The sequence below is a fragment of the Coregonus clupeaformis genome, unplaced genomic scaffold (genome assembly GCF_020615455.1).
Source record: "Coregonus clupeaformis isolate EN_2021a unplaced genomic scaffold, ASM2061545v1 scaf1385, whole genome shotgun sequence".
Classification (NCBI taxonomy): Eukaryota; Metazoa; Chordata; class Actinopteri; order Salmoniformes; family Salmonidae; genus Coregonus; species Coregonus clupeaformis.
In genome coordinates, this window is record NW_025534839.1 from 108,111 (window position 1) to 131,237 (window position 23,127).

The following is a 23,127-nucleotide window of genomic DNA, read 5'->3' on the forward strand; positions in this document are numbered from 1 at the left end:
TGGTCTGTTTTCCCTTCTTCCTCAGTCTGTACTACCATATTCTGACGGGGCTTTCCTCGAAATGGGTCCTGTCTCTGTGCACTGACGAGGCTTTCCTCTAAATGGGTCCTGTCTCTGTGTACTGACGGGGCTTTCTTCAAAATGGGTCCTGTCTCTGTGTACTGACGGGGCTTTCCTAAAAATGGGTCCTGTCTCTGTGAACTGATGGGGCTTTCCTCAAAATGGGTCCTGTCTCTGTGTACTGACTGGGCTTTCCTCTAAATGGGTCCTGTCTCTGTGTACTGATGGGGCTTTCCTCAAAATGGGTCCTGTCTCTGTGTACTGATGGGGCTTTCCTCAAAATGGGTCCTGTCTCTGTGTACTGACTGGGCTTTCCTCTAAATGGGTCCTGTCTCTGTGTATTGACGGGGCTTTCCTCAAAATGGGTCCTGTCTCTGTGTACTGATGGGGCTTTCCTCAAAATGGGTCCTGTCTCTGTGTACTGACGGGGCTTTCCTTAAAATGGTTCCTGCCTCTGTGTACTGACGGGGCTTTCCTCTAAATGGGTCCTGTCTCTGCCTATCTGCCTCTCTCTCCCACTTTCTGAACTTCACCCAGTCTATCTTATCCTTTTGACCTTTTTTGGTCCCTTCATGCTCTGTCAGTCTTTCCCTGACTTCATCTAACATCATCACACTCAGTGTCCCTATCAAAAAAATTGGGTGCAGAATGTCCCTTCCCCACTTATCTGCCATAACCTTCAGGGCCCCCGTTGGGGGATCTGGAATGCCATGTCCTTTGCTCCCGTGTGCTCCCATGGTTCCTGCTCCCATGTGCTCCCATGGTTCCTGCTCCCGTGTGCTCCCATGGTTCCTGCTCCTTCACTCACACACTCACAGAAAACACAAACACAGGACACACAGGGGAATGAGACAGACAAGAGAAAAACCGGTTAGTGATGTTTTTAGATTTCAGACCCTGTCTATATCAACAGGGTAACCCATACCATTATCAGAATATTGCCTAATTAGTGGTCCCACAACAGGGTGTTGTATCCACACTGGGATATCGCCTACTGCGATTACTGTGGTATAGATTATCTTACGTCTATCCAAATGTGCAGAACTACCTACAGAGTACCCATGTCTTCTATCTAATTGCGTAACACGGTCCCAAAAATCTATATTATCTAACCTCCACCTCAGGTGAAGTGCCAGGAATAACAAAACACTCACAATAACACCTAAATATAGTAACCCAGGGGCATGCCGCCTGTTTACCTCATTTATCAAAACATTTCAACAAAACATTACACGTTATAATTTGAACTTCACCAAGCCAGATGCCCTCGCAGGGCGTCACCTGCGCTCTAGTCCCTCGTTCAATGAGCCTCACCAAGCCGAGTTTTCCCGCAGGATTGCTCGCTCTCTAGTCCCTCGCTCCACATTAACCTCACCAGCCCTACTGTAATCAACCCAGTAGCACGGATCTGGACTTTTGGTTGCCCGCAACTAGCTAATTAACAATTATGTCCAAAGATACCTCACTTAAGAACACTCTTATCAACTCAATTCAGTCCTGCTAGTTACCTCAGCTGTGGCCCTCGTAAGGAAGACTTCGCTCTGAGCATACCCTCAACAGGGGCTTCTTAACCTATTGGTAGATTGTCCAAGCTCACCTCTCTCAGTACTTGGTTCGGGATCTGGCATCCACCCGCTCCCACTTCCTCTCAGATCTAAGGCAGGTCCAGCTGCTCTTTCATGATTGTGGTTTCCCTGGGATCCCATTTTCTGATCCCCTGTGCACAGTTTACCCAGATCTTCAGGAGCGGTCAACAGGTGAAGTTGCAGATCCCATCCTCGTCTCCAAAATTGTAGTGGAAATTCATGTATACTGAGAGCGACTTGGACAATTATTCAAACAATCAATCTTTATTTAACATTGATTAATTATTGCAATAATGAACCTGGTGCTGAGAGCTTGACCTTACAGAGAAATCCTGGCTCTAAAATGCTTAGTCAAGGCTGGTTCCACCCCTCCCATGCAGATCGGGGGCATCATAAACCATCTTGGATTCATCTTGCGGTTATCTGCACCTGGTCCCGTTTTAACCCCACCCCGGCTTAGTTTCCCAGATGCCAGGATGATTAGGAACAATTAGGATTTTCGTTCTACTCCTCCAGGCTATCCCTATCTTGGTTCCACACACCACATCTTGTCTATGGAATGCAGGCTCAATCAATTGTCAGCTCAAGCTATCTCTAGTGACCGTACGCCCAGATTAGCTGCAGGGAGCTGGAGTGGAGACCATCCCTTTACCAGAACACAGCATTAGTAGAACAGAAATGTCTTACTCTTTGTTAAGTATATAATCGTTAACTATTAATATCAAACAAATCAGGTAAATACGTAAATTTTCTCTCACAAACCACACGGAGCAGGACCAGAACAACACTGTATTCAACATTTCTGGAAAAGCCCTTTCTGATGATTGTGTAAGGGTCTTGTCTATAGTACTGTCCTTTGCCCCCACATACTGAAATAATGAATGAAATGCTGAAGCCCACAAGCGAAGGGAAAAAGTGAGAGGAGGAGAGCGCATAGATGTGAGAAGAAACTCTACAACGGGCAAAATGATCATGTTGTTTGTGTGTGGCTGCTATGAAAGTGAACTGTGTTTGCATGTGATCAGGGGTGTATTCATTCCGCCGATAAGCTAGATGCAGGCAAGAGTGTGCAAGGTGGTATTGAAAATGTGTCACTGTCTGTCACCTTGATTACTTAAATGTTTCTCTCGACCTGTGCACCTACTGATTGTTATAAACTCTCATTCGTAGGCCAGGTTGTAGCAACCTCATGATGGTTACAGGGAACATTCAAGTATCATGTAGTAGCCGAAACCCATCGATGTTACGTTGAGCTGGGTGAATGGAATATGAATGACAGTCATCCAGTATGCTGTAATAGAAATAAGGCCATGCTCATACAAAAAAATAATGGTCCTCCCTCATCTTAAACGGCACCGTCCTCCACTGCATGAAACACAACACCCCTCAGTAAGTCAGGCTATTGTAGAGTGGCAGCATCAGGCCTACACACTCACTCAGTCAGTAAGTCAGGCTATTGTAGAGTGGCAGCATCAGGCCTACACACTCACTCACTCAGTAAGTCAGGCTATTGTAGAGTGGCAGCATCAGGCCTACACACTCACTCAGTCAGTAAGTCAGGCTATTGTAGAGTGGCAGCATCAGGCCTACACACTCACTCACTCAGTAAGTCAGGCTATTGTAGAGTGGCAGCATCAGGCCTACACACTCACTCAGTCAGTAAGTCAGGCTATTGTAGAGTGGCAGCATCAGGCCTACACACTCACTCACTCAGTAAGTCAGGCTATTGTAGAGTGGCTGCATCAGGCCTACACACTCACTCACTCAGTAAGTCAGGCTATTGTAGAGTGGCAGCATCAGGCCTACACACTCACTCACTCAGTAAGTCAGGCTATTGTAGAGTGGCAGCATCAGGCCTACACACTCACTCACTCAGTAAGTCAGGCTATTGTAGAGTGGCAGCATCAGGCCTACACACTCACTCACTCAGTAAGTCAGGCTATTGTAGAGTGGCAGCATCAGGCCTACACACTCACTCACTCAGTAAGTCAGGCTATTGTAGAGTGGCAGCATCAGGCCTACACACTCACTCACTCAGTAAGTCAGGCTATTGTAGAGTGGCAGCATCAGGCCTACACACTCACTCACTCAGTAAGTCAGGCTATTGTAGAGTGGCAGCATCAGGCCTACACACTCACTCACTCAGTAAGTCAGGCTATTGTAGAGTGGCAGCATCAGGCCTACACACTCACTCACTCAGTAAGTCAGGCTATTGTAGAGTGGCAGCATCAGGCCTACACACTCACTCACTCAGTAAGTCAGGCTATTGTAGAGTGGCAGCATCAGGCCTACACACTCACTCACTCAGTAAGTCAGGCTATTGTAGAGTGGCAGCATCAGGCCTACACACTCACTCACTCAGTAAGTCAGGCTATTGTAGAGTGGCAGCATCAGGCCTACACACTCACTCACTCAGTAAGTCAGGCTATTGTAGAGTGGCAGCATCAGGCCTACACACTCACTCACTCAGTAAGTCAGGCTATTGTAGAGTGGCAGCATCAGGCCTAACACTCACTCACTCAGTAAGTCAGGCTATTGTAGAGTGGCAGCATCAGGCCTACACACTCACTCACTCAGTAAGTCAGGCTATTGTAGAGTGGCAGCATCAGGCCTACACACTCACTCACTCAGTAAGTCAGGCTATTGTAGAGTGGCAGCATCAGGCCTACACACTCACTCACTCAGTAAGTCAGGCTATTGTAGAGTGGCAGCATCAGGCCTACACACTCACTCACTCAGTAAGTCAGGCTATTGTAGAGTGGCAGCATCAGGCCTACACACTCACTCACTCAGTAAGTCAGGCTATTGTAGAGTGGCTGCATCAGGCCTACACACTCACTCACTCAGTAAGTCAGGCTATTGTAGAGTGGCAGCATCAGGCCTACACACTCACTCAGTCAGTAAGTCAGGCTATTGTAGAGTGGCAGCATCAGGCCTACACACTCACTCACTCAGTAAGTCAGGCTATTGTAGAGTGGCAGCATCAGGCCTACACACTCACTCACTCAGTAAGTCAGGCTATTGTAGAGTGGCAGCATCAGGCCTACACACTCACTCACTCAGTAAGTCAGGCTATTGTAGAGTGGCAGCATCAGGCCTACACACTCACTCACTCGGTAAGTCAGGCTATTGTAGAGTGGCAGCATCAGGCCTACACACTCACTCACTCGGTAAGTCAGGCTATTGTAGAGTGGCAGCATCAGGCCTACACACTCACTCACTCAGTAAGTCAGGCTATTGTAGAGTGGCAGCATCAGGCCTACACACTCACTCACTCAGTAAGTCAGGCTATTGTAGAGTGGCAGCATCAGGCCTACACACTCACTCACTCAGTAAGTCAGGCTATTGTAGAGTGGCAGCATCAGGCCTACACACTCACTCACTCAGTAAGTCAGGCTATTGTAGAGTGGCAGCATCAGGCCTACACACTCACTCACTCAGTAAGTCAGGCTATTGTAGAGTGGCAGCATCAGGCCTACACACTCACTCACTCAGTAAGTCAGGCTATTGTAGAGTGGCAGCATCAGGCCTACACACTCACTCACTCAGTAAGTCAGGCTATTGTAGAGTGGCAGCATCAGGCCTACACACTCACTCACTCAGTAAGTCAGGCTATTGTAGAGTGGCAGCATCAGGCCTACACACTCACTCACTCAGTAAGTCAGGCTATTGTAGAGTGGCTGCATCAGGCCTACACACTCACTCAGTCAGTAAGTCAGGCTATTGTAGAGTGGCAGCATCAGGCCTACACACTCACTCACTCAGTAAGTCAGGCTATTGTAGAGTGGCAGCATCAGGCCTACACACTCACTCAGTCAGTAAGTCAGGCTATTGTAGAGTGGCAGCATCAGGCCTACACACTCACTCAGTCAGTAAGTCAGGCTATTGTAGAGTGGCAGCATCAGGCCTACACACTCACTCAGTCAGTAAGTCAGGCTATTGTAGAGTGGCAGCATCAGGCCTACACACTCACTCACTCAGTAAGTCAGGCTATTGTAGAGTGGCAGCATCAGGCCTACACACTCACTCACTCAGTAAGTCAGGCTATTGTAGAGTGGCAGCATCAGGCCTACACACTCACTCACTCAGTAAGTCAGGCTATTGTAGAGTGGCAGCATCAGGCCTACACACTCACTCACTCAGTAAGTCAGGCTATTGTAGAGTGGCAGCATCAGGCCTACACACTCACTCACTCAGTAAGTCAGGCTATTGTAGAGTGGCAGCATCAGGCCTACACACTCACTCACTCAGTAAGTCAGGCTATTGTAGAGTGGCAGCATCAGGCCTACACACTCACTCACTCAGTAAGTCAGGCTATTGTAGAGTGGCAGCATCAGGCCTACACACTCACTCACTCAGTAAGTCAGGCTATTGTAGAGTGGCAGCATCAGGCCTACACACTCACTCACTCAGTAAGTCAGGCTATTGTAGAGTGGCAGCATCAGGCCTACACACTCACTCACTCAGTAAGTCAGGCTATTGTAGAGTGGCAGCATCAGGCCTACACACTCACTCACTCAGTAAGTCAGGCTATTGTAGAGTGGCAGCATCAGGCCTACACACTCACTCACTCAGTAAGTCAGGCTATTGTAGAGTGGCAGCATCAGGCCTACACACTCACTCAGTCAGTAAGTCAGGCTATTGTAGAGTGGCAGCATCAGGCCTACACACTCACTCACTCAGTAAGTCAGGCTATTGTAGAGTGGCAGCATCAGGCCTACACACTCACTCACTCAGTAAGTCAGGCTATTGTAGAGTGGCAGCATCAGGCCTACACACTCACTCAGTCAGTAAGTCAGGCTATTGTAGAGTGGCAGCATCAGGCCTACACACTCACTCACTCAGTAAGTCAGGCTATTGTAGAGTGGCAGCATCAGGCCTACACACTCACTCAGTCAGTAAGTCAGGCTATTGTAGAGTGGCAGCATCAGGCCTACACACTCACTCACTCAGTAAGTCAGGCTATTGTAGAGTGGCTGCATCAGGCCTACACACACACTCACTCAGTAAGTCAGGCTATTGTAGAGTGGCTGCATCAGGCCTACACACACACTCACTCAGTAAGTCAGTCTATTGTAGAGTGGCAGCATCAGGCCTACACACTCACTCACTCAGTAAGTCAGGCTATTGTAGAGTGGCAGCATCAGGCCTACACACTCACTCACTCAGTAAGTCAGGCTATTGTAGAGTGGCAGCATCAGGCCTACACACTCACTCACTCAGTAAGTCAGGCTATTGTAGAGTGGCAGCATCAGGCCTACACACTCACTCAGTCAGTAAGTCAGGCTATTGTAGAGTGGCAGCATCAGGCCTACACACTCACTCACTCAGTAAGTCAGGCTATTGTAGAGTGGCAGCATCAGGCCTACACACTCACTCACTCAGTAAGTCAGGCTATTGTAGAGTGGCAGCATCAGGCCTACACACTCACTCACTCAGTAAGTCAGGCTATTGTAGAGTGGCAGCATCAGGCCTACACACTCACTCACTCAGTAAGTCAGGCTATTGTAGAGTGGCAGCATCAGGCCTACACACTCACTCACTCAGTAAGTCAGGCTATTGTAGAGTGGCAGCATCAGGCCTACACACTCACTCACTCAGTAAGTCAGGCTATTGTAGAGTGGCAGCATCAGGCCTACACACTCACTCACTCAGTAAGTCAGGCTATTGTAGAGTGGCAGCATCAGGCCTACACACTCACTCACTCAGTAAGTCAGGCTATTGTAGAGTGGCAGCATCAGGCCTACACACTCACTCAGTCAGTAAGTCAGGCTATTGTAGAGTGGCAGCATCAGGCCTACACACTCACTCAGTCAGTAAGTCAGGCTATTGTAGAGTGGCAGCATCAGGCCTACACACTCACTCACTCAGTAAGTCAGGCTATTGTAGAGTGGCAGCATCAGGCCTACACACTCACTCACTCAGTAAGTCAGGCTATTGTAGAGTGGCAGCATCAGGCCTACACACTCACTCACTCAGTAAGTCAGGCTATTGTAGAGTGGCAGCATCAGGCCTACACACTCACTCACTCAGTAAGTCAGGCTATTGTAGAGTGGCTGCATCAGGCCTACACACTCACTCACTCAGTAAGTCAGGCTATTGTAGAGTGGCAGCATCAGGCCTACACACTCACTCAGTCAGTAAGTCAGGCTATTGTAGAGTGGCAGCATCAGGCCTACACACTCACTCAGTCAGTAAGTCAGGCTATTGTAGAGTGGCAGCATCAGGCCTACACACTCACTCACTCAGTAAGTCAGGCTATTGTAGAGTGGCAGCATCAGGCCTACACACTCACTCACTCAGTAAGTCAGGCTATTGTAGAGTGGCAGCATCAGGCCTACACACTCACTCACTCAGTAAGTCAGGCTATTGTAGAGTGGCAGCATCAGGCCTACACACTCACTCACTCAGTAAGTCAGGCTATTGTAGAGTGGCAGCATCAGGCCTACACACTCACTCACTCAGTAAGTCAGGCTATTGTAGAGTGGCAGCATCAGGCCTACACACTCACTCACTCAGTAAGTCAGGCTATTGTAGAGTGGCAGCATCAGGCCTACACACTCACTCACTCAGTAAGTCAGGCTATTGTAGAGTGGCAGCATCAGGCCTACACACTCACTCAGTCAGTAAGTCAGGCTATTGTAGAGTGGCAGCATCAGGCCTACACACTCACTCACTCAGTAAGTCAGGCTATTGTAGAGTGGCAGCATCAGGCCTACACACTCACTCACTCAGTAAGTCAGGCTATTGTAGAGTGGCAGCATCAGGCCTACACACTCACTCAGTCAGTAAGTCAGGCTATTGTAGAGTGGCAGCATCAGGCCTACACACTCACTCAGTCAGTAAGTCAGGCTATTGTAGAGTGGCAGCATCAGGCCTACACACTCACTCAGTCAGTAAGTCAGGCTATTGTAGAGTGGCAGCATCAGGCCTACACACTCACTCACTCAGTAAGTCAGGCTATTGTAGAGTGGCAGCATCAGGCCTACACACTCACTCAGTCAGTAAGTCAGGCTATTGTAGAGTGGCAGCATCAGGCCTACACACTCACTCACTCAGTAAGTCAGGCTATTGTAGAGTGGCAGCATCAGGCCTACACACTCACTCACTCAGTAAGTCAGGCTATTGTAGAGTGGCAGCATCAGGCCTACACACTCACTCACTCAGTAAGTCAGGCTATTGTAGAGTGGCAGCATCAGGCCTACACACTCACTCACTCAGTAAGTCAGGCTATTGTAGAGTGGCAGCATCAGGCCTACACACTCACTCACTCAGTAAGTCAGGCTATTGTAGAGTGGCAGCATCAGGCCTACACACTCACTCACTCAGTAAGTCAGGCTATTGTAGAGTGGCAGCATCAGGCCTACACACTCACTCAGTCAGTAAGTCAGGCTATTGTAGAGTGGCAGCATCAGGCCCTACACACTCACTCAGTCAGTAAGTCAGGCTATTGTAGAGTGGCAGCATCAGGCCTACACACTCACTCACTCAGTAAGTCAGGCTATTGTAGAGTGGCAGCATCAGGCCTACACACTCACTCACTCAGTAAGTCAGGCTATTGTAGAGTGGCAGCATCAGGCCTACACACTCACTCAGTCAGTAAGTCAGGCTATTGTAGAGTGGCAGCATCAGGCCTACACACTCACTCACTCAGTAAGTCAGTCACGCACATTCCTAAGTACCATGGGAGAATTTCTATGCTATAGATATTTTCGGACAATAAAATACTTGCATAGACATATGGGTAAAATGTTATGCCTGCAGGAATAATGCTTCATAACTTGTTAGAAGCATGTACAAACCTTTTTAATATATTACAATAAGGCTTACTTTGCTAGCTCCTCATGCATGCTGAATGCCAGATCAGTGATTCCACTACCTCAAAGATGGCAGCAGGGAACAGGCAAGGATGCATTTTATTTAGGCAGGGCTGTTAATGTGGTCACTCACCACCAACTGACCACCTGAATGAATATACAGTGAGGGAAAAAAGTATTTGATCCCCTGCTGATTTTGTACGTTTGCCCACTGACAAAGACATGATCAGTCTATAATTTTTATGGTAGGTTTTAGGGGTGTAACGATCCATCTACTACATCGATGTATCGATTTATATTCCAATGATCCAACTACATCGATCTGTGCTCGGCGAGTTGGCCTTTTGGACAACATATATCGATCTAACATCGTTTTAAAATGTAATAAATCGATTGTATCGATACTAGGAAATAACCCATTGGATTTAAGCACGTCAGACTTTATATGGATGTTTTTTCTTAGCACTTTTAATGATAAAGGCTTTAAACATTACTCGATTCAGTCTGCCTATCCGTGACGTCATCGCCCCGCGCCAGCAGCAGCGCAAAGGCGCAAAGACAACAAAGCATAGCATGGCGGACGACAGAGGAGAAGCCGACGAGCGAGAAATTATCAAGCCACCATTGCGGTCCTTACAAGAAACAGGAATCTAGGAAACTTCACCTGCACTGTCCAGTATCCAGGTATTTATTTCAGTCACACTGGTTGAATTTTTGGCTAAAAGGTTACTGAATCGATTTCAAGTCACTGAATCGTTTCGGATCGTATCGTTCTAAATGAACCAATATCGTCCTTGAATCGTATCGACAACCACGAATCGTGATACAAATCGAATCGTTACACGAATCGTTAAAACGAATCGTTACACCCCTAGTAGGTTTATTTGAACAGTGAGAGACAGAATAACAAAAACAAAATCCAGAAAAACGCATGTCAAAAATGTTATAAATTGATTTGCATCTTATTGAGGGAAATAACTATTTGACCCCTCTGCAAAACATGACTTAGTACTTGGTGGCAAAACCCTTGTTGGCAATCACAGAGGTCAGACGTTTGTTGTAGTTGGCCACCAGGTTTGCACACATCTCAGGAGGGATTTTGTTCCACTCCTCTTTGCAGATCTTCTCCAAGTCATTAAGGTTTCGAGGCTGACGTTTGGCAACTCGACCCTTCAGCTCCCTCCACAGATTTTCTATGGGATTAAGGTCTGGAGACTGGGCTGATTCTCACCGTTCTCATGATCATTGCAACTCCACGAGGTGAGATCTTGCATGGAGCCCCAGGCCGAGGGAGATTGACAATTATTTTGTGTTTCTTCCATTTGCGAATAATCGCACCAACTGTTGTCACCTTCTCACCAAGCTGCTTGGCGATGGTCTTGTAGCCCATTCCAGCCTTGTGTAGGTCTACAATCTTGTCCCTGACATCCTTGGAGAGCTCTTTGGTCTTGGCCATGGTGGAGAGTTTGGAATCTGATTAATTGATTGCTTCTGTGGACAGGTGTCTTTTATACAGGTAACAAGCTGAAATTAGGAGCACTCCCTTTAAGAGTGTGCTCCTAATCTCAGCTCGTTACCTGTGTAAAAGACACCTGGGAGCCAGAAATCTTTCTGATTGAGCGGGGGTCAAATACTTATTTCCCTCATTGAAATGCAAAACAATTTATAACATTTTTGACATGTGTTTTTCTGGATGTTTTTGTTGTTATTCTGTCTCTCACTGTTCAAATAAACCTACCATTAAAATTATAGACTGATAATTTCTTTGTCAGTGGGCAAACGTACAAAATCAGCAGGGGATCAAATACTTTTTTCCCTCACTGTATAAGAGAGAGAGAGCGAGAGAGAGAGAGAGAGAGAGAGAAAGAAGAAAGGTTATGTGCACACTGCCCACAAAATGAGGTGGAAACTGAGCTCCACTTCCTAACCTCCTGCCAAATGTATGACCACATTAAATAAACATATTTCCCACAAATCACAGACCCACAATGTTCAATTACAGCAGCAAGATTTGTGACCTTTTACAATGAAAACAGGACAACCAGTGGAGCACAAACATTGTAAATACAACCAATATTTATCTGTTTAGTCATCTTTTCATACTATTCGTACTACAACTATTTGCACATTGTTAAAATGCTGTACATAGCTGATAATATAACATTTTAAACATCTTTATCCTTCTGAGTGCAATGTTTATTGTACATTTTGTTTGATTGTTTTTTTGTTTGTTTATTGTTTATTTCACTTGCTTTGGCAATGAAAACATGTTTCCCATGGAGAGAGAGAGAGAGAGGTGGAGAGAGAAAGAGGTGGAGAGAGAGAGAGGTGGAGAGAGAGAGAGGTGGAGAGAGGGAGAGGTGGAGAGAGAGAGAGGTGGAGAGAGAGAGAGGTGGAGAGAGAGAGAGGTGGAGAGAGAGAGAGGTGGAGAGAGAGAGCGAGAGCACTGTGTAAAGGCTAATAGATGACTGTTGGTATGTCTAGTGAGTCAGGAAGTGTGTGTTTGTGCGTGTGCTGGTGTGTGTGTATGTGGGGTGGACAACTGTGATACATATTGGACATAAAGTGGTCTGGCTGATGACAATGATGGAGATGAAACTCATTTGATCACATTTTATTATTAAAGGTTTATAATGAAATTATCAATTTATACACGTATATATTTTGTACTGCTGCTACATTCTTTTCCCCCCCTTTTTTTTAGGGGGGGGGGGATCAGCTTTAATATTGCAGATAGATTGTAACTTCCATCAATGTAATTGTCTGCATCACTTCCAATCCCCCATATGTTTTTTTTCTCTCGCAAATATATATATATATATACACACACATATATATACATACATATATATATATACACATATATATACATACACATACATACATATATACACATATACATATCCTTTAAAAAATATATATATTTCCTAGGGGTGTAACGATCCATCTACTACATCGATGTATCGATTTATATTCCTATGATCCAACTACATCGATCTGTGCTCGGCGAGTTGGCCTTTTGGACAACATATATCGATCTAACATCGTTTTAAAATGTAATAAATCGATTGTATCGATACTAGGAAATAACCCATTGGATTTAAGCACGTCAGACTTTATATGGATGTTTTTTCTTAGCACTTTTAATGATAAAGGCTTTAAACATTACTCGATTCAGTCTGCCTATCCGTGACGTCATCGCGCCAACAGCAGCGCAAAGACAACCAAACATAGCGGACTACAGAGGAGAAGCCACCATTGCGGTCCAGTGTGTGGATACACTTTGGCTTTTGCAAAGACGGAGATGTTCTAAATAAGTCGCTCGCTGTTTGTAGGATATGTAAAGGTCAAGTAAAGTACAACGGCAACACGACAAATCTCTCCAACCACCTACTAAGGCGCCATGGGATTTCACACAACACCGACCGTCCAGGCACCTCTTGCAGCGTTCCCGCTGCTACAGCAGCGAAAGGTAAAGTCAACTCTGCAGAAGCCTCAGGTCTCGCCTGCATGTTTAGTCAGAGACTAGGCCAAAACTCAGCTCGGGCGAAAAACATCACGGCAACAATTGCCAAGTTTATCTGCAAAGACATGCGACCCTACAGTGTGGTTGAAAATCCGGGATTCCGTGAAATGATTCAAACATTGGAGCCAAGGTACACAATACCAAGCCGACCACACTTCTCAAAAAAGGTTATTCCTGCATTGTACGAAAGTACTAAGAATGATGTGAAGCTGTCGCTTTCTAAAGCTGAACGAGTAGCGATAACGACAGATGGCTGGACGTCATGCTCAAATCAAGGGTATGTGACAATTACCTCTCATCACATTGATCCGGAGTGGAAAATGAAGACCTTTGTTCTGCTAACCAGAGTTTTAAATGAAGCCCATACTGGTAAAAATATTGGCACGTTACTGCGTGAAGCCTGCATGGAGTGGAAAATCTACGACAAGAATCCTGCCATCGTCACAGATAACGCCAGGAATATGATTGTGGCCGGTGCAGAAGCCCAGTTCAGTCCACACATTACCTGCTTCGCACATACACTCAACCTTGCCTCGCAGAAGGGTTTGGGGTGGACCGTACTTCCAGGTTGTTGGGGAAAGTGCGAAAATTTGTTGGATATTTTCACCGCAGCCCGATTGCATGTCACGCCCTACAGGAAAAACAAACTGATGGATTTACCAAAACAGAAACTGATCCAAGACATAATCACCAGATGGAACAGTTCATTCGAAATGCTTGAACGTTTTTTGGAACAACAGCCAGCTATAATGGCAACTCTGATGTCCAAGGATCTACGAAAGGGGGTCACAGATGTAGGCACGCTGAGTGATATTGCCAACATGGATGACATTGTTCAGTTGATGGGTCCTGTCAAAATGGCAACCACTGTGATGTGTGAAGAAGACCAGCCAACTCTCTCTGTAATTGCTCCTCTTCAAGCAAAACTGCTGAAACACCTACAGCCATGCGAAGACGACTCAACCCTGGTTGCAGAGATTAAGAGGGTGATGGCCAGTGACCTCTCCACACGCTACAGAGGCACCCAAGATGCTCTCAACATAGGTAATTAATTTGGAGTCTTAATTAAAATCAACTTGGTTAATATTTTAGGTTATTAGACTGTATTAATTTGTAAAATGCCACACCTTTGCGTTTTCAAGTTTGAATTTGAGTTGTTTTTTCATATGGAAAAGTAAACAAGATATCTGCAATACAATTCTTAGTTCATGGTGGCTTTACATCATCACTGTGCCACATTTCTTTTAAACATACTAAAGTTTAATCTTCTGATTATTTTGTGTATGAGGAGGTGGTCATCACTTGCAATTGCAGGTCAACTTAATTTAATAATGCAATATTCTTGTTCTTTAAACAGCATCAGCGTTGGACCCGCGATTTAAAGAACTGCCCTACCTGGAAAAAGAGGACAGAGAACAGGTCTACACAAAACTGGTTTTTGAGGCAGAAGTGTCCCACCAGGTAACTCTTCTTTCCTCTGCTCTTTTCTCTTCTCCCCTTTCATTTGTCCTCTCTCAAATCTCATCTGTTCTTTATCTTCCTCTAAATGTATGTGTGCAGTATTACAGAGCAGAAATTTGAACAGTTCACACATTCTTACATCAATAGATGCAAGCAATGGGAAATCAGGAGGAAGACGAGGGAAGCTCAAGCACAAAGCTGTCAGGATTCAATGAAGAGACCACAGGTGTGTTTCATGTGATACCAATAAAAGATTGTTGTTGTTTTGTATTAATGAAAAACATGACTATATTTTGAAATATATTTCTTATATTGTAGCTCCAAATGAGTCACCTCCTTGTAAGAAGAAAGCCTTAGATGCGCTGTTTGGCGATTCCTTCACCCAAAGAGAAAGAAAATCCACAAGCGAGACAGCCAGAGCAGAGGTGTTAAAGTACCGAGCAAAGGATGCGTTGCCTTTGACTGAAAATGCCATGAAGTGGTGGAGATCTCAGGAGAAAGAGCTACCTGTACTTTCCACCCTTGCTAAACGGTACCTGTGCATTCCAGGCACCAGTGTGCCAGCAGAACACGTTTTTAGTACTGCTGGCGACATGGTGAACGCACAGAGAAGTGTTCTGCAGCCAGATCATGTTGATCAGTTGATATTTTGAAAAAAATCTGTAGTCATTGAAGAGTAGCCTAGTAGGTTACACTTGATCTTTTGTTGAATATTGTTTGTTTATTAAAATGAGAGTAGTAGCAGGTTCATCCACTGCTCATTCAACCTGAAGAAATGTTGGTTGCACTTTATTTTTGATATTAATACTGTATTTGTATTGTAATGTTGAAAAACAAAAGCAGAAGTAGCAGGTAAACCTACTGTTAATTCAACCTGAAGAGATGTTGGTTGCACTTTATTTTTGATATTAATACTGTATTTGTATTGTAATGTTGAAAAACAAAAGCAGAAGTAGCAGGTAAACCTACTCTTTATTCAACCTGAAGAGATGTTGGTTGCACTTTATTTTTTATATTAATATTGTAATATTTTTATGTTGAAAAACAAGAGCAGAAGTAGCAGGTAAACCTACTGTTAATTCAACCTGAAGAGATGTTGGTTGCACTTTATTTTTGATATTAATATTGTAATATTTTTATGTTGAAAAACAAAAGCAGAAGTAGCAGGTAAACCTACTGTTGAAATGTTGGTTGCACTTACTGTACTTTTATTGAAAATGTATTGAATATTGAAAATGAGATCAGACAATTTTATCTTCCTGTTAATTCAACCTAAAGTGTTGTTTGCACTTTATTCAAATAAAATGTGAATGCATTTGCCATTCATTGTTGTTCACTTGTTTATTTATATTCATAATTAATTGATACCTGATTCCATTACAAGAAACAGGAATCTAGGAAACTTCACCTGCACTGTCCAGTATCCAGGTATTTATTTCAGTCACACTGGTTGAATTTTTGGCTAAAAGGTTACTGAATCGATTTCAAGTCACTGAATCGTTTCGGATCGTATCGTTCTAAATGAACCAATATCGTCCTTGAATCGTATCGACAACCACGAATCGTGATACAAATCGAATCGTTGTTAAAACGAATCGTTACACCCCTAGTTTACACTGATACGTTCTCATACTTACAGCCAGTGGCGGCTGGTGAAAAATATTCTCGGTGGGGCTGTGCCATACTTTTTTTTTCCTGTAACCATCGCGATATATTTTAACACAAACTGCAGGACAGCAGTGCTCAGTGAAACATTCAGTAATTATTTAATGCCAATATTAAAAAGTTGAGGCATTCTTACACAAAAACATATTACACAAACCCAAGCCTTTCATTTGCATTTAAAGTGAACTTTTCACCATTGGTAGTAAACAGGCAACGCAACAGGCATGCTGTCAGAACAGAGTGGAAAGTGGACAATAACATGAAATTATTATAAAGTTTATAGGAAATCTTACACTGTATAAAAGGATGTATAATATAGAAATGGATATCAAGTGGATGAACTCAAACCTTTGACTGGAAGAATAGCATACAGTATTTTATGATCATACTAAATGTGACTAATTGTTAATGTGCTCCAGAACTGCAACAATTAATTGATACAAAACAACATATATACAGTAATATTAGCAAAGACACTATTAAGACTTTCTAGAGTACCATATATAACTGGATTTTTTTATGCTAAGGTCAACTATATACAAAGAAACATGCGGCCAGAGCTGCTCTGTGTGTGTGTGTCTGTCATCTTATTTGTACAGGAATTTTATATATATATATAGACAGACAGACAGACAGACAGATAGTGTGTATATACACACAAACTATGTCTAGTAACTGCTTTTAACCTGTGATGTACATAATTAACTGATGTTATTACGTTTTAAAGCCTTTTTCTATTACATTTGTGAGAGGGATGCAACATCATTTTGTTCTGCTGTGCACTTAGCAATAAAGTTAATCTTCAATAACAACTAGGCCTCTTCTAGAAATTGACCTGGTGGACACCTGAATAATTATTACAAACTGTGTAGTACTTTCCTGCATTATTATCAACGTCTGATTGTGTCTTCTCTTTCCTTTTAAAATACTAAAACAAATATAATTGTGACGGCTCTATGATAATCACTCACTTTGATGACCAGACACATTTAGGCTTTTAAACTGTTGTAAGTGAACTATTCATCTTTCTAACAACATCTTTATCAGCCAATAGTAAATATAGTTATTTACCTGATTGTTAGCATGCTGTCTGTGAACCTCTGGACAAGTGCTTTAATGAAGACAGGGTCGATGTTCCTCTTCTGCAGCTGGCTGAAAAGCATGTCCACATTTGGCATGATCTTGTGGAACAGTGCCAGGAAAAAACAGAAAGCCTCGTCTTCGAGCATCCTCACAAAGCCCCCCGCCTCTCTGACAGTCGGGGCATCAAAGTTCCCAGAGTCTCTGATGGTCTGGAAACACGTTAGGAGGTCATCCCTGTACTCGTACACAGTGTTTACAGCGCGACTGTGGAAGTTCCACCGTGTTGTAGAGGCTCTGGGAGTCTATGCGCAACCACTTCGTCAAGCACGGTGGTTCGCTTGGGAGACCTGGAGAAGAAAGCAGAAAATCCTGCAAGGTTGGAAAAGAAAGTGCCGATCCTGGGGATGCGTGAAGTAGCCTGCTGCATGATGAGGTTCAGCTGATGTGCATAGCAGTGGACGTAGTGCGCATTTTCGTACACATCCACTATTTTACGCTGCACTCCGCCGGTGGCTCCCCTCATCACACTTGCTCCGTCGTAAGCCTGGGCAATAAGTTTGGCCTTTTGTCCATGTGAGAGTATGGTGCTGAGCCTCTCCAGCAGCGCTGTAGCGATGGTGTCGGCGGTTGCGTTCTCGATCAAAATGAACTCGAAAAACGCTCTTGGACGTTACTTTTAGCATCGATGTAGCGTATCACAAGCACCAACTGGCAGTGGGTGGAAACGTCAGTCGTCTCGTCAGCTTGAATGGCGATAAAATCAGCACTCTTTACTTCCTCCAGGATGTAATCCTTAAGCACTGACAGCATACAGTCCAACAGCTCGTTCTGTATCGTCTTTGACGTGCCCTTAAAAACGGTAGCTGTCTTCAGGTGCTCCTCCAGCACACTGTCGAGGGAGGCAACAAAATCCACTAAGCCCCGGAAAATGCCGGGGTTGTCCGAGGAGTCAGTCTCCTCGTGCCCACGCAAGGCCAACTCAAAAGCCCCACAGAACTTCACACAATCGATAATTTTGGATAGAATGTGCCTGTTTTTATCCACCTCCTCATTGTGTTTCCTCACCGCAATCCTGTGGCCGTCATCCAGCTGCGTAGCAATGTTCACCCTTCCTAATACAGCTAGCTTTACAGAGTTGTCCATGTGTGCCCTGGTGTTCTCATGTTTCTTTACCTTCTCTGACAGGTGCTTCATATCCCTCACTCCGGTACCTGTCCATGCTGAATCTGACCCGTCGTTTTAAAAAGCAAGCACGGAAAGCAAAATAAAGCATTAGCATCAGTGCACCCAGCTAGCCAAGCCTTCCTGGTGTACCAGCTACGGGAGAAGCCGCGCATATACTGCTTCCCTTTCTCGCTAGCCTGCTGTCTGATTGAGAGGTCAGGTTGATCTGGGCCCAGCTCTTTCACCCGAACTTTCTCTGACAAAGTTCTCCTCTCAAACGGATCTTGGAGGAGAGATTTCACCGAGTTAGGGTTGGGTCTTGGAGGAGTAACGTTTGCGCTCGCCATTGTCGTCTAGTAAAAATGGCGCCACTGGAGCCCGGTCCTTATTTTATCAGGGCGAGCTTGGGGCGATAAAATAATCGCCCTCCTTGGATTCGATTTAAGATCGCTGATTGGCTACATTTTATGTCATACATTCATATCTTAAATTAGCAATTGGCTTAACTGCTACGTAGACCCGCCTCCTCGGGGCACTTTCTGTATCGCCCAGAGCTGACGAGGCGTTTGACAGGCAGAGGAAAGGTTGCGAATATGATTTTCTATCATATCTTACACATATTACTGTGTGCATTCCATATTTCAAACACACAAATATTGACATACTGATGTTTTTATTATTATTATTATTATTTTTATTTATTTTTTATTTTATTTTTTTAAATAATTTTATTTAAGGGGGCGGCGCCCTAGCGCCCTCTATCGGCCAGCCGCCACTGCTTACAGCTATACATACTCACACTTTCATACTCACATTCACACACGAACCCCACCTTCAACAGGTCTGATCACATACAAGGCCCCTGGATAGGCAATCGAGTAGGCTACTTCCTTACATCAAACTAGATGTAGCTCCGGCGCTGATGTGCTCTGGCATTTGCAGGACAGAGCGTACTCACCAATTCTTTCCCTCTCACTGTTTATTCTCTTCCCCTGTCCCCCTTGCGCCTTATCGCTCTATATTTGTATCTGTTTATGCAACCTATCTTCCTTGGCCATGCATGTATGTGATAGAGACAGAGATCCTAATACTTTATGGGAATTAACCCTGTTCTTAGAATCAGCACTGTAGAACATAGCGTGTATAATAAGTATAGTGTTAATTGCAGTGTAGCCTAGGTTGCCTCTGGCTATGAATGTTTCTGTACTTGTATCAGTCAATTTTTGGCTAATAACATAGACCTAACAATTATTGTAAATGTGTGTTTACCTTGTGTTATAATAACCTATTTTCAATATAAATGATAGGACTGACTGAAAAGCTGACTTCCTCCATTATAGGCTCCTGGTTGTAATTATTACATGTGTAAGCCCACAACAGCATTGCTGTTAGATAGCTTCATTTATTTAGTTAGCTATACGAAATTAATAATAGCCTAAAACTTATATTAGCTGTATGGCTAGCTATATTCAAAATAGCAGAACATACCTGCCAGGCGACAAGTCAGCTCTCCCGCGCTGCCTCTCTTTACGCGAAAATCGTCATGCAGACTTGTGCCCTCATGGAGATTCCGTGCAGTGGACAGGGACGGCCTGTTCAATAGGGCGATATGGGCGACGCACTGCCAAACGGGAAAAGGAAGGGATTTTTTTTCTAATCAATTATATCACGGCAACAGTAGTTATCAGTGTTGTAATCTATACGTCTGATCTGCCACAGTGCCACACTGCCACTAAATGTCGAATCAGGCTAAAGTCGTGCTTCAAATGGCTCCACCCCCTTTTGGGGCGATTTCAGTCAGATTGAAAATCGCCCAGAACTTATGTCATAGACTCCCATGTAAAATCTATTTTTTTCAAATTTCAGAGCCTTCAATACAATCTCAATGGGTGTCTGTGGGCTTGCACTTACGCTTTCGTCATACGTTACGTAACCATGAACGTAACTGAGAAAAGAGTGGATTGTTTGAAAGAAGTTCCTTTTTGTCGAACAAATTAAGATAAATTGGCAACGAAACAATTAGGACCTCCCAGACCAAATTTAATAATTCAACAGGTTTCTACTAAAGGCGGAAAGTCCTACACCCGAGGATTTTCCAAAAATTGGTACGAACGAAAAAAGACATTGCCACTCACTCAACTGGATGACGAGGGATACAGGCTAGCTGTCCGCCGCCACAACGATGAGGTTAGTGTTGATAATCACAAGTTTACTGGATGTGGATATGGTGTAATAAAGGCAGTTTATTCAGAGGTAAATATATCTGGAATCGCGTTCACGGACCCGTTCGTCAAACTCTTAGGGAGCTATAAATTAAGCCCCATTACTTACCATATCAGATAAGAGAAATTGCTGCAGCTACATATATTTTACATCCTGGCCCTACATAGTTCACTATTTGCATCACTTACCAAAATATTACATGTGGTCATATATGCTTGGAAAGTGGAGATGCCATAGAACGTCAAAAAAGTAAACATTGCTGGAGACACATTGCCGTTTTGGAGAAGACATCGCGTTTGCTAGCGAAGAGATTTGTTGTGGCAAATGAACTTGGGCTGGGAATTGCCAGGAACCTCACGATAAGATATATGCATCAGCATTGCGAGACTCATGATTCTATACGTATTGCGATTCGATACTGTGATTTTATTGCGCACCATATGTCTGTTGCAGAGGGATCAGAAAGCCATGAGAACGAGTTTTGATCAGTCATGGAAATAAAAGTGCTGAAAACAAATTGGCTCCCAATGTGAAAAGATTGAGAACAAGCTATGAAGGAACAATAATGGTGTTTTGGTGCAGGTACAGCCAACTAGCGCTAAAATATTGCGATATTGTCAATACAGTATATCGTAAAGTATCACTATGTAACTCGATTTCTTTCACCCCAATCCCTCAAATTAACGGTAAATAACTGAATTGTTTGCCCCACATTTAGCTAAGATGATTAGCTAGCCAGCTAAAATGTTTTAGTTAGTTAGCAGTCGCATCTACAATAGTTTACTGTCAATAACATGTCTCCAAAAATGACGTGGTGTCTCCAATTGTGTTGACATTTTACAATTGCAATGCGCATCCATGAGTATCCACTTTCTGTAGCTCAGCTGGTAGAGCATGGTGCTTGTAACGCCAAGGTAGTGGGTTCGATCCCCGGGACCACCCATACACAAAAATGTATGCACGCATGACTGTAAGTCGCTTTGGATAAAAGCGTCTGCTAAATGGCATATTATTATTATTATTATTATTATTATTATTATTATTATCTGAAGAGAGCCCCGAAACATTGTGTGCAGACATTTTATGCAATAAATGAAGTAGGTTCAATCTAGTAGTTCTGATCTTCTGATTGGTCCTGATGAGTTGGGCGAGGTCCCCTGCAGGCTACTGTCACTGTTGCATTGGCTCTGAGTCGGGTTCTCTGTCTTCAAATGTTCAGCCTAAGAGAGGGGATTTTTGTGTGTGTGTGTGTGTGTGTGTGTTTAACAGTGATGATGTGTGTGTGTGTGTGTGTGTTTAACAGTGATGATGTGTGTGTGTGTGTGTTTGTGTGTGTGTGTGTCCTCAGAGCAAGAACTCGTGAGTTGGAAGAACTGAGAGGCCTATGGCGTGGGTGTTGTCCTTGGCCACCTGCTGACAAGGCTGACAAGATAGGACCCTTTTGTCCATTGTTATTGGATAGGAACAGAACTTATAACCAGCTCCTGACCTAAATAGATCTTAGCACAACATTTTACTCAACATATCATATTCCATATTCACTATAACAAATATATTTACTACGACATTAGCAAGAACCGCCACATCCTCAGCCGGCTAATCCAGTGTGTGAAGTTTTGCGGAGTGTTTGAGTTAGCTTTGCGAGGCAAAGATGAAACTGAGGGCTCCACCAACCCTGGTAAGCCAACACTTTTGAGATCAGTCAATAAATGCTTCTGGTATTGACTTATATGCTGCCCCTGTCTTCATGTTGTTGCTGGACATATCTTTTTTTAAATGTGTGTAGGTCACCTAAATCATCAGAAAAATTGCCCCTCCTGAGAATTTTTTCAGGAGCCGCCACTGGCAGTGGATAATTAATACTGAGGTATTAATTTGTGATACTTCACTAGGCTAAAACAAGGTTTACTCGTTCATTCGTGTCGGTCAACCACTGAAAACATAAATGTGTCAAACTTTGTCTGCCTCTTCTTATCCATTTGGTGGAATTTCAACCATGCTCCGTCTTCTCTGCTTCCCACCCCTCCTCGTGCACTTCTCCAATCCTTCCTCTCAGTCTCACAACAAGAGGATAATGCTAGTGTCTCGTTTCCCCTAGCAACCAGTTGCTATAGGAATATTCCTTAGTAATTCAAAGTGTTGATGATGATGATGAAGAGTCCAGATGTATGACCACGATAGTTAGATTAGGCTAGTTATTCAATCAAACACATTTATTTTACAATTATAGACCCCTAACCTAGGAAGAAATGTGTCTCTTATAAACGTATGTGTGCAGTTACAGGTAGCATACTCCAAAAACTAGAGAAAATTCGACAAAAAATATATTAAATCCACCTTTTGCACAGTCCTCGGCATTTTAGCTGTGCACATTTCCCAACACCGTTGCAGTAACTAGTCGTTTCTATGCGAAGCGGCTGCGGCCGCTTGTAGAAGTAGCCTTAATGACAGCACTTCCCACAGTGCGACCAAAAGAAAGATCTACACATATGAAAGCGGTATTTATCGCTCAATACAAAAAGTGGATTTAATATTTTTCTGA

At 44.0% G+C, this 23,127-nt stretch overlaps 1 protein-coding gene across 1 annotated transcript; it reads left to right on the forward strand.

Annotated features, from left to right (window-relative positions):
- The first annotated feature begins 12,685 nt into the window (after positions 1–12,685).
- On the forward strand, positions 12,686–15,103 carry LOC123486962 (E3 SUMO-protein ligase ZBED1-like). Its single transcript, XM_045218124.1, has 4 exons — positions 12,686–14,033; positions 14,347–14,450; positions 14,598–14,676; positions 14,769–15,103. The coding sequence occupies exons 1-4, from the start codon at positions 12,974–12,976 to the stop codon at positions 15,101–15,103; spliced, it is 1,578 nt and encodes a 525-aa protein (XP_045074059.1). The 5' UTR covers positions 12,686–12,973.
- Positions 15,104–23,127: the final 8,024 nt, after the last annotated feature.

What these genes read in the sequence shown, in the direction of transcription:
- LOC123486962 (XM_045218124.1), top strand. Translation starts at nt 12,974, where the DNA reads ATGTTTAGTCAGAGACTAGGCCAAAACTCAGCTCGGGCGAAAAACATC. An exon ending in AGGCAGAAGTGTCCCACCAG is followed by an intron (nt 14,451 to 14,597) that starts GTAACTCTTCTT and finishes TTACATCAATAG; the next exon opens with ATGCAAGCAATGGGAAATCA. An exon ending in ATTCAATGAAGAGACCACAG is followed by an intron (nt 14,677 to 14,768) that starts GTGTGTTTCATG and finishes CTTATATTGTAG; the next exon opens with CTCCAAATGAGTCACCTCCT.